Source organism: Neoarius graeffei, chromosome 9 (assembly GCF_027579695.1).
Source record: "Neoarius graeffei isolate fNeoGra1 chromosome 9, fNeoGra1.pri, whole genome shotgun sequence".
Taxonomy (NCBI): Eukaryota; Metazoa; Chordata; class Actinopteri; order Siluriformes; family Ariidae; genus Neoarius; species Neoarius graeffei.
The window spans coordinates 41,642,198-41,654,595 of record NC_083577.1 but is presented as its reverse complement, the minus strand read 5'-3'; the positions used below and the strand labels follow the sequence as shown (position 1 = coordinate 41,654,595).

The following is a 12,398-nucleotide window of genomic DNA, read 5'->3' as shown; positions in this document are numbered from 1 at the left end:
GCCGCCCTACTTAAAATTTCATCAGAAATATAGATATGATACTATGATTCTCCCCAACATGCTACATTAGATAAGCTAACCCCATTTATAAAAGATACACACTTATATATGACATGTAATTGATATATATATTTTTGGGGCGCGCGCTCTCTCTCCGCCATGCCGATCCTGTAGGCTGTACTGACTCAACTGAAAACTCCGGTCCTCGAGAAAAGAGATAAAAGCCCGCCCACACTGAAAGCTGATTGGCTTATTTTGCTGAGTAACCCAATCAAGATGCTCTTTGTCTGGCATGCGCTACATGAACAGGCACACAGGCAGTGTTGCCAGATTGGGTGGTTTTAAGTGCATTTTGGCGGGTTTTGAACAGGTCTGGAAAACGTCAGCAGTATCTGGCAACACTGCACACAGTCTCCCTCACGCGTGCACATTCTAAGATGCGTGATGCAGACCTTAATGTTGCGCACGCACGCTCTTGCTCGCTTCTATCAATATGCAGGAGACTCCTGGAACTTCCGGGAGACTTGGGATGTCTGCGTTATAAGGAGACCACAGATCGTTAATCATACCCCCCCCCAAAAAAAAAAATTCTCAACGGATTTACATCAATCTCAAAAACGATCATTTTGGTCTGAAAAAGTCGGAAATCCGCCAATCGGCGGAAAATTCTCATCCCTGTTATCATACGCATATCTTTGGGGAGAGCATCTTGCAGCCATCACCGTTTCGCTCTTTTGAATCCCAGCGTGTAAATGTGCTGGTGTGGGACTGTACTGTATTCCTGCAGAAGAGCCTGATCAAAATGGTGGATATCAGCAGGCATGTGGTCTCCTGATTTTGTGATCCCATGAGTGCTCAAGTGAGCTGGGATTGTGTGAAAGCCAGCAGCAGAAACTCTGTCTTATTGTCAAGGTGCACACTAACTTGTGACAGACACAGACATAGTGCAACCCAGTCTCACGGGGGGGGGTTTGCATTCAATTCATCAGCAGGACCTTTTATACACTGAATATCATCAAACTTTCACTTGAATACTCTGTATGCTACATTCTGCACCAGCATATTTTAAATCACGTCCACCTTCACCATTACACTGTTTGAATAAGATCAATGTACAGTAGCAATCAAAAGTTTGGACACCCCTACTCATTCATAGGTGCTTCTGTATTTTGACCATTTTATACATTGTAGAACAATACTGAAGACATTAAAACTATGAAATAACATAGAAAACATATAAGGAATTATGTGGTAAACAAAAGTGTGTTTGAAACATTTAACACTTTTTTTGTTTACAACATAATTCCATCTATGTTCCATATGTTATTTCATAGTTTTGATGTCTTCAGCATTGTTCTACAATGTAGAAAACAGTCAAAATACAGAAAAACCTATGAATGAGTAGGGGTGTCCAAACTTTTAATTGATACTGTACATAGCTAGGGACCTTAGCTATGTACTGTACAAGCCTAATTCTAAAAGGAAAAAAAAAAAAAAAGGATGGGACGCTGTGTAAACTGTAAATAAAAACAGAATGTGATCATTTGCAAATCATGGAAACCCTACATTTCACTGAAAATAGTACAAAGATAATATCAAATGTTGAAACTGAGAAATTTTATTGTTGTTTGAAAAATACCCGCTCGTTTTGAATTTGATGTCAGTAACACGTTTCAAAAATGTTGGGACGGGGCATGTTTACCACTGTGTTGCATCATCTCTACTTTTAACAACACTCTGTAAATGTTTGGGAACTGAGGAGACCAACTGCTATAGTTTTGAAAGAGAAATGTTGTCCCGTTCTTGCCTGATATACAGTTTCAGTTGCTCAACATTTCGGGGTCTCCTTTGGCGTTTCATAATGTGCCAAATGTTTTAAATGGGAGATAGGTCTGGACTGCAGGTAGGCCAGTTTAGCACCTGGACTCTTTTACTACAGAGCCATGCAGTTTTAATATGTGCAGAAAGAGGTTTGGCATTGTCTTGCTGAAAGAAGTTCAAAGACATGCAGATTAGGTAAAATATCCAGCCACTGGGGTTGTATAAGACAGTGCATACTTACTGCCGGTCCCAAGCCTGGAAAGATTGAAGGCCCAGTGTGAGATTAGTGTAAGCTAAACTGGTTTATTAACCTTCTGAAAAATAAAGTCACTCACTCTTCCCTGAAAAAGATTTTGTCTGGATGGCAGCATATTGCTCTGAAACATGTACCGTATGTGTCATTCAGCATTAATGAGGCCTTCCCAGATGTACAAGCTACCCATGTCATGTGCACTAATGCCCCCTCATACATCACAGATGCTGGCTTTTGAACTGTGCACTTATAACAAGCCGGATGGTCCCTCTCCTCTTTAGCCTGGAGGACGTGGTGTCCATGATTTTCGAAAAAGGATTTCTACTTTTGACTTTGGGACAATTTTCCACTTCACCTCAACAACCATTCACACCTACAGTCAATTGAGAGCCACCAATCAGCCTAACCTACATGTCTTTGGACTGTGGGGGAAACTGGAGCACCCGGAGGAAACCCACACAGACACGGGGAGAACATGCAAACTCTGCACAGAAAGGCCCTCGCCGGCCACGGGGCTCGAACCCAGGACCTTCTTGCTGTGAGACGACAGCACTAACCACTACACCACAGTGCCGCCACCATAGATGATGTGATCCCCAAACTGTTTGCAATTTTACATTGAGGAACGTTATTCTTAAATTGTTGCACTGTTTGCCCACACAATTTTTCACAGAGCGGTGAACCCCTCCTCATCTTTACTTCTGAGAGACTCCGCCTCTCTGGGATGCTCTTTTTATACCCAATCATCTTACTGACCTGTTGCCAATTAACCAAATTATTTTTTTAGCATTACACAACTTTTTCAGTCTTTTGTTGGCCCTGTCCCAACTTTTTTGAAACGTGTTGCTGACATCAAATTCAAAATGAGCATATATTTTTCAAAAAACAATGCAATTTCTCAGTTTCAACATTTGATATTTAGTCCTTGTACTATTTTCAATGAAATATAGGGTTTCCAAGATTTGCAAATTCTCACATTCTGTTTTTATTTATGTTTTACACAGTGTCCCAACTTTTTTTGGAATTGGGCTTGTAATAGGCGAGAGGCCAAGGGCTACTGAAACAGAGATCGGTGGCGCCAGACATGTCGTGCCTTGTGGCATGGGAAGGACCTTACCGCTATCGTAATGTACCATTACAGCGTGACTTGCAAGCCCAAATGTTTCATGAGCCCAGCAAGTCTTTCATGTATCATGAAAAGCACAAATTTTACACATGAAGTGGGCTACACTCAATATGTTAAAAACAAGAGGTAAAATTATTTATTATAGTGTATATCAATCTTATTCGAATAGCATAGTGGCATAGCGTAGCTATGGGTAGTGTGGTTAAGATGAGTTGGTACAGACTGTATTACAGAGTATTGGAGTGAATGTTTAATTAATATGTTCCTGTGTAATTTATGCTTGCGCCATAATGTTGATATTAATTGTACAGATGGTGTTGCAGATACGTTGCATGCAAATAGTTGTTTTTTTTGGGGGGGGTTGTTTTTCAGCTGGAGGTTTTACAATGTGCATGTCAGATCTGAAGCAATCTCTCAGATGAAGCGTGTGATAGATCTGATCCTGAGTGGTGCTGAATGCTTATAGCCTGGGCTGCCAACTCTCACGCAATGAGCGTGAGACACACGCATTTGATTGTCTTCACACGCTCACACGCCATACCTCCGATTTCTCACGCTAGAAAAAAATCTAGTTTATCTATCTGATCTAGGCTACCCATTGCGTCGCACCAACCACTTGCGATTGATCAATTACGCCTTACGCACGGCTAAACAGGCAGAGAGGTGTTCCCTTCTGTACACACTCCCCTATGGTAGGTGGCGCATCTAATGATGCTGCACTCGCCGGAAGTTGGATAATTGCCTACCGTCAATTTAGAGGAAGAGGAGAGAGAAGAAGGTATCCGAGTTGAAGACGGGTGTCTCAGACAGGTTTGTACATATGCACGCCAATGTGTGGTGTTACTGGCGTAATTATGAACTTGTATAAAGTTTCTTAATCGTTTTAGCCTATAAGTGTTGTGAGAATATTTAATGCCATATCGAGAGCTGTGTACTAGGCATGCTAAATCATTATAGGCCTACTGCCGTGCCACAGCCTCTATCTTCCCCAACAAGCAGCACGGGAGAGCACCTCCTTAGCACACGGTTATTAAGGCGCATTTTTAGTTTGTTTACTGTATGTTATCATACTTTATGACTTTATTTGAAGCCATACTGGAAATGTTGTAAAATAAAGCAAGTAAGAGATAATATTACAAATGCAAGAAGAGCCATTAGCCACCATACCTATTGTTTATTTACAGGGTATTTATTTTTAATTATTTATGATGTATGTAATTGCTCAGTTAAAGTAAATAAAGCATAGTCACCTGTAATATCAAAGAACTTGAACTTGTGAATAATTAAAAAAAAGACAGAGAACAATATACTGAGGAGACAGGGTTTCAAAGAGGGCAAGACAGGTAGAGAATATTTGTCAGATAACAGGCCCTGACGAATGCTCTATTACTAATAAGAAACATAGATAAGAAATAAATTAATAAGAAATATATTAATATAGCTTATTTAAGTATGACCAAAATTTTTAAGCCCAACTTTGTGTGCACATTCCCACCTATGGCCAAGGTTCAGCTTTTTGTGTTTCAATACTGTTCAAACTTAATCATTTTAATGTTTCTTGTAGCACATGCACATTTTGCTTACTGTTTAAGCATTTTATTTGTTCTTTTGCTGTTGATATTTTTCCCCATGCCAATCTTCTGCTGAACCCAGTGGTGGGGAAAGCCCTTAAATGCATAATGAATAGTCAGTGAGGGACGATCTTATTTTTTGCAACAGTTATTAAAAACTTAACATTTAGTTTCAATTCAGAAGGTGTTTAGGCTTAGCTGATGAAATATTTTCAAACATGAACTTGCCTTTAAATCTGAAACACAGGTCTATAGGGCTACAGGAACATTGGCAGTCATCTGTAGTTTTCTAGTGTGGGGGCTTTTAAGCCAAAACTTGGTGCTTTTGTTGGCCACAAGCTGAAGGCCTGGCAAGTCAGGGTGTGTAAGAATGTAGGTATGGCACAGCAGGCCACTCCAAAAATCCACCAGAATGCAGGAACATCTACTAAATCCAAAATCTCAACCCCCCCCCAAAAAAAAAATCTCACTCCAAGGAATTTCGAAAAGTTGGCAGCCCTGTTATAGCTTACAGCTAAAGGCTCTCTCCTTTGCTTCTTGTGATATTTGGGGCATTACAATGGAATACAATGGAGTCTTTGAATTTGGCGACTTTTTAAAAGGATGCAGCTAAGACTTTGTTCCACCTGGACCTCATTAGGCAAAAATGCACCCAGCAACATTTTGTATGAGTGGCAAATTGCTGGTTGTAGGGATTTCAAAAGAAAAGTAAAACTATAGGCTTTTCATTCCACACTAGTCCTACTCTGAATACAATCAAAAAGACACTTTCTTAATTGTATGTCTGATTACATCTGAGATTGCGGGGAGAAAATAAAAGGTCTCATCACGAGTCTCTTCTCACAAGTCTATGACAAGCCTCACAGTTTAGAGTGGTAGCAACATGGCACTGAATAGGGTGTGATTGCAAATCAGCAATAAGTGTTGTGACAATCTAGGCACCCTTTAAAGAGGCGTTTAGAGGTAACAATGATCTGTTATAATGTTTCTCATATTTAGAGAGATGGAACGTTATCAGGAGGAGGACAGAAGAGAAATGAAAGGAGATGAGAAGAGAAAAACGAGACAGCGGCAGCACAAGAGAGGTGGCGGTAGGGGGAAGCCATTACCCGACAGAAGGGGGACACAGTCTGCTGTACGCAGCAGCAGCAGCAGCTGCAGAGTTAACCACAAAACGTGACTGACCCACTTAAGACACTTCTGGAAAAAGAGAGGGGCTTTTCCAGCCTACATAGTCGTGCAGGCACAGCGTTGTTGTTGTCAAGGTGAAACACTGAACAAGCATTGATGCTCCTTGGATCTCTACTGCAGATTGTGAGGATCTTAATGCTATGTGGGCGTGCAACAGACAGGATTTCTTGCATTTGAGAAAAAGGGATTTTTTTGTTGTTGTTGTTCGGTTATGTAAGCGCAATGAAATTTGTTTTGCTTCAGCTGGCAAAAAAAGTGAAAATCCAGATCAGTTTGCACTTCCTGACATCGCAAGATACTATGCGATCAATATGGCCGCCTGATAGCTGAAACTAAAGATGACACTAGGGAAGGTATCAGTTACATAGTTACGACAGCAGAGCAGGGCAGGACTTCCTTTCGACAACTCTGCACCGCACAATACAAGCATTACCTGACACCGAATGGAACAGGGAGCTAAGATGAATGTAATGGAGTGAATTAAGAATTCTTCGAACATATTAATGAGATGTGGCATGAGGAGAGATTAGAAGCTCATCTCCACTGGGGATCTTCCGTCCCATTGAACATTATAATTGGACTCAATGTGTACCGATCAGAATCCGCTGTGCCAAATCAAGCCATTATGTAGTCAGCCTTAAGGAAAACCTGTGATGTTCTGTCTCCTGTTTATTAGCATAACAGGGTTTATAGCAAAGAGACGTGACTGCAGAGGCATGTGACATATCCCGACAGAACAGATTTGAATTAAATCTCTCAGGTCAGATGAAGGTCACAAAGTGATCCTATCTACAGACGCTACCAAAAAGGAAAAAAATGGCACAGATATTGGTATTGGAAAGATATCCATGATTCCAGACCTTTTACTTTCTCATTTAGCTTTGCAAAACAAATGTTGTATCATGTGTCTGTTCAAAAGAACTTACAGAAGCACAACGGTAGCTCTCTGCTTTCTACTGACACGATGAAACTTCTTTCCTTTTTAGACAATTCACATACTCAGCACTAAGGTCTGAATGAAACCCTGATCTGCTTTCTTTTAGGAATGGTAGATTGCCCCAAAAAGGTACAAAGCTTACCATAGTACAATCCTCAGAGGCAATCAAAGGCATATCCCTGCTTTAATCTGGAGAACAGAAGTGAATAGGTGCACAAAGGAGATGTTAAATTAATACAAGCTGTGCTTGGTTTTGCTGGCCGGCAGAGGCCTTTCATGTTTGGAGCCATTTGGCAATAGTCCCTCCTAGACATTACGCTCTCGGGAAAAAAAGACAACTAAACTGTACCTTTCCTCGTTGCTGTGGTGGTACCATCAAAGTATCTTTTACCCAGAAAAATGTGTATATAGTGCACGTTCCATTTTTTTACTCTAAAATCTAATTACAGTCCGTTTGCGTGTTTTAAATGATTTGTAAAGGTACAATATCTCCAGGTTTCCATGTAAAAGATATATAACAGTTATTCCATGAAATCGAGTGGTACATGAGCTGATAGCCGACAAGTTGTGGGGCACCGAGTTGGCTTTAAGTCATGCACGGCAAGATTGAGTGGAATGACTGTTTTATTCTATCCACATTCACTGGATTTTGAGAAACAGAGCATTTTTATTTTTATTTTTTGCAAATTCAACAAAATGTCCGACTAAATCATTTCCGCTTAGAATGTAAACAAACCGGCGAAATGACGGTAGCAATTTGTGAAAAATGCTATAATAATAATTCTTGAAAAATAAAAAAGATACATTCTTACCATCAAATACTTTCATTCCATATTTTGTTTTTTTGTTTGTTTTTTGTATTTTGGGGGTTTCTTCTTCTGGTTTTTTTTTAGGCGGTTGGCAAACCAACTTTACCACCACCGACTGGACTGGAGTGGGGAACAGGAGATATTGGAGGGGAAGAAACTGTATTCTTTTAGCTATTTCTGTTTCTTTTAAATGCCTGATAATTTTTGGGGGGGTTGTTTTCGAATAATTTTTATTTCATCCTCGGTTGGTTCAGCAACACGTGCCGCCATTTTGTTTTTCTCTACTCACGGTATATGAGCTGATGGCGTAGTAGTAGAGTAGCCAATCAGAGTCCGCGATTGCTCAATGTGGATCCAGTGAATGTGGATAGAATAATAAAGCATATTAAATATACTAAAAGTACTTTTGAGATTACAACCCCAGCAACAAGGAGAGATATCATTTAGTATTATTTTTTTAAGAGTGTAATTACAAGGTTAATAAATGAATGGTGGTAAATAAATAAAAAATAATAATGGTTAATAAATTACATGGTTAATAAATGAAAATTAAGCCCTGTGTTAGATTCAAATAAGATGATCTGTTCAAGAGAAGAGAAGAGAAGACTGTAGTCATTTCAGACAAATCCTCAGTTACCAGTACAAAAGCAATCTCACATAGCAACCTAATTTGTGAATCTTTGCCATATAAAAAGAGCTTGTCTCTATAATAGAGTGGTTTCTCTGGGAGTTCAGGGAATGAAATAAGACAAAATGATGTATCATCCTCTCCTGTGCCTAATGTTTAGTGGGACCTGTTCCAAACAGACCTTGTAGAGGTTTGTCTAAGTACACGCTGGAGTGCAGGTCAAGCTTGTTATTTTGTTTTTAGCAAATTGATTCTGCAAATAAATATTTCTGTTATGCCTGTGGTATTCAGGTAATCACTGGTACACTGGAAAAAAAAAAAAAAAGGTCTTTAAAATGAACCTGATATCTCTGTCCTGACTATCTCTAGACTATCCCAGGATAAGTGCAATTGCATGTTTGAGTCCACACAATGGTGGTTAGCCCACGTTCGGTACACTGCAAGGCAAAATAGCTTTCTCTATTGGGGGGGGGCACCCATTTCATGCATATACCCAGCTGCATCCAGCCTGGGCATGAAGGCAAGTAAGCATCTTAGTGTTTCTTATAATGGATGGCCATGTTGAGGTTTATTTGCTGGAAATATGTTTTTTGTGGCTGCTGCGGAATTATGCCTTGGCAAACAAAGCACTGATTTTCTTTAGCGCAGGGTTTATGTGGTACGGAGAGAAAAAAATACAAAAGACAAGTGATAGAGAGGAAGGAAGGAAAAAGGGGCGAAAAAACGCCTCTCTTGAAGAAGCCTTTGTGAAAAAAGCTCTGAAAAAAAGAAAAAACGCTCGCTAAAGATTTCCCAAATCTCACAGCAAAAGGGAAATTAATGAGGCAACTCCCAGAGGGTCCTCCATCCAAAATAAGACAGACAAGGACACAGCAAGATTCCCCCAACCGTGTGCCAGACTCATTGTCAGCCCCCAAACCAAGATAAATCAGCCATTTCAGTGGCCGTCTCACTAGGGCTTCTCATGTGGTCACATGACTTTCTTAAGAGAGGAGGCAAGCTTGATTGGGCTTAGTCAAACGGCTCCTCGGCATGCTTCAACACAAGACTCAAATGCTGTGAGTACACAGGGCAGCCATGAGCTGCCAGCTGTAATAAAATGGCCGTCACAGGTGCACAGTAGCCAAGGCGTTCTGGGGATAATTCATCATTCGCTGCCTCTCATAGCAACATCTTTTACTGATGATTTATTTGGTTGAGATCCCCCTCTCAACATTCCCAACAAAGACCATGAAATACTGCACCAACCTGTGGCCTTGGTCATAGCTTTTTCCATCTACGGCTGAACTGGCTGGCTTGTATATTCTTTTAGCCGCATCCTCAGACTTACTTACACTTGCATGAACGCATACACGTGCGTTCACACAGCCATGCTTTCCACGATACTATTAATATTTTATGGATGGTGAGCATAAAGGATTATATATATCAGTCAATCCCTTTGTAATTATGTGCATATTAATTCCCAAACACCACTATTCTGTCTGAAGGAGTTCTGACTTTCCATATAATTATAGATTTTTTTTTAAATGGTAAAACATAAGAACAATATACTGTACATGAAATAAAAGGAGGATTTAAACTTAGGAGCCAGTGGCTTGCATGCAGGCCATACTGTATGTAAGGGTATTAAGCGATATGAAAATGTTCCAAAATGTACACAAAAAAAAAAAAAAACAGGCACGTTTTTGCACAGCAAGCTGGCAATTTTATGGCGACACATTTGAAACTGAACACTCTGAGCTATTCATTTGCTTGGCATATACGTGGAGATAGGAATTTACTAAATCTAAATGCTGCCAACTGTAGCCCTCTGATAGCATCTTTACAGCAACAAGTTGAAACACCTGCTGCTGCAAAGCCTGCACTCCACCGAGACCTGTGATTCACAGCGGCAACGACTCGTATGGATATATTTTTGTTGTTGTTGTTGTTGTTTTTAGATCACAATTTATGGTTGAGAAATGAAATTTAAAAAAGGCAATATCACTTACAGATCTTATCCTTTCATTGTTTTCATACATGGGCCTAATCCACAGAATTCATTTCACGTGTGTGTACGGCCTACATGAAAAGAGACCCAGTGAAACACAATAATTAGCTTTTTAGGTTGTGTGGGAGTAAATTAAGGCTTGATGAAAAATTGTTTAACGGAAGTCCAGCCGGATTTGAATAAACACTGTAGGAGTTAATAAACATTACAGTAGCCATTTACAACCGAAGCTTTTCTTGGTGTATGCTTGCATTGAGCTTAATACTCTTTTCTGACTAAATAATACTTAAGAATACTACACAGGAAATTCCTCAGTGTTGAATTAACACTTTCAGAGTTAATTTGTGTCCAACTGGACCTATATAAACACAACAGGGTGTTAAATCAACACTGGGGATTTTGCTGTGTAACAGTCTACCTTTTTTTTTTTTTTACTATACTGTCCAGTCTTAATTACAGGCTAATAAATTTCCCATAAACTGTAATAAACAGTAAATCAAAACAGCAGTGCACTTGGCGTACTATGCTACACTAGCTTATGTAAGGATTTAGACTTGGCATTTTGCTATAAGACTATAATAAAACAGATGAATCCGTTATAAAAGCAAGATATTATTAACCACCCAGGCATGTTTTCATGAAGTCAATACGGGGGGGGGAGGCTGCAAAAGTAGGTATACAGTAATGAAAAATAAATTCTGGTATTAAATGAAACCTAGGACTATTATTATTATAGTACTGGAATAAATAATCCTTACTGTATGCCTACTTTATAACCTCCATGAAGTCTAAGCTGCACCTATGGCAGGTGTAGTGAACGCTGCATGTCGTTGCCATGAATCGAGAACTTGCTCACACCTTGACGCCGTAGTCTTCGCTTCCTGAGGCCGAAAATTCGTACTTTGGCGAAGATGTCGACGAGGTTGCCGTTGCAGAGACCTTTGTTCTTGTTCGGACTCTTCCTCCTTCGGTTAGTGGAGGGTCGGTCTAAATGCTGCTCCCGTGCCTGCCGCTTTTGCCGGATCAAGCCGCTGGCGATGGCCGCTGCCATGTCTCTCTCCCTCACTGCACAACTCTTCTTGAACGCAGCACAGACGACGCGCGCGTCTTCTCTTCTCTTCTCTTCTCTCACTCGTGTCCCATAGTTCCCGGAGCGCACTCACTCCGCCGCTGGATCACTCTCACGCCACCGCTGGATCACTCTCACTCCACCTCTGGATCACTCTCACTCCACTGCTGGATCACTCTCACTCCACTGCTGGATCACTCTCACTCCGCCGCTGGAGCACTGGATCACTCTCACAGCCCGGTGCTCAGCAAAACACAAAGATGGGCTGCAGACACCGAGTCGACATCATTAAAGTCCTAGCAGGTCAGATCCTTCCCAAGTCCAGCTTCACCACTCACACGCACCTGCATATTGCTGTTTTTCTCAGTGTTTTGTTGTTGTTGTTTCTCCTCCCAGTGAAAGGCGTTTATTGTGTCCGGTTCGGGGCTGGTTTTACGCACACAAGTGTGTGTGTGGTGTGTGTGTGTGTGTGTGTGAGAGAGAGAGAGAGAGAGAGAGTGTGTGTGTGTGTGTGTGTGTGTGTGTGTGTGAGAGAGAGAGAGAGAGAGAGAGAGAGAGAGAGAGAGAGAGAGAGAGTGTGTGTGTGTGTGTGTGTGAGAGAGAGAGAGAGAGAGAGAGAGAGAGAGAGAGAGAGAGTGTGTGTGTGTGTGTGTGTGTGTGTGTGTGTGAGAGAGAGAGAGAGAGAGAGAGAGAGAGAGAGAGAGTGTGTGTGTGTGTGTGTGTGTGTGTGAGAGAGAGAGAGAGAGAGAGAGAGAGAGAGAGAGAGAGAGAGAGAGAGTGTGTTATATCCGGAACTTTCTTTCCTTGTCAGCGAGGAGAAATAAATAGACGTCCAGCTTCTCCGGTGCGCGCGCGCGCTCACATATTCACCAATTCACAGCACCTCCAGCAGCCTGTTCACCATCACCATCACCCGGAGTGCTGGGACAGGTGGGATGCTGGCACGCGAGTTGGACCTGAGGAACCGTGAGCACTTCTTCTGGAGTCTCCTCCTGCCGCG

The 12,398-nt window shown here is 41.2% G+C and overlaps 1 protein-coding gene across 1 annotated transcript in view; it reads right to left on the bottom strand.

Moving 5' to 3' along the window:
* The window catches only part of fgf14 (fibroblast growth factor 14), a 113,430-nt gene extending 101,583 nt beyond the window's left edge, over window positions 1-11,847 (bottom strand). Inside the window, exon 1 of the mRNA XM_060929520.1 lies at window positions 11,188-11,847. Within this exon, the coding sequence (XP_060785503.1) occupies window positions 11,188-11,380 (193 nt within the window). The 5' untranslated portion in view covers window positions 11,381-11,847. The remainder of the gene's footprint in view (window positions 1-11,187) is intronic.
* Window positions 11,848-12,398: the final 551 nt, after the last annotated feature.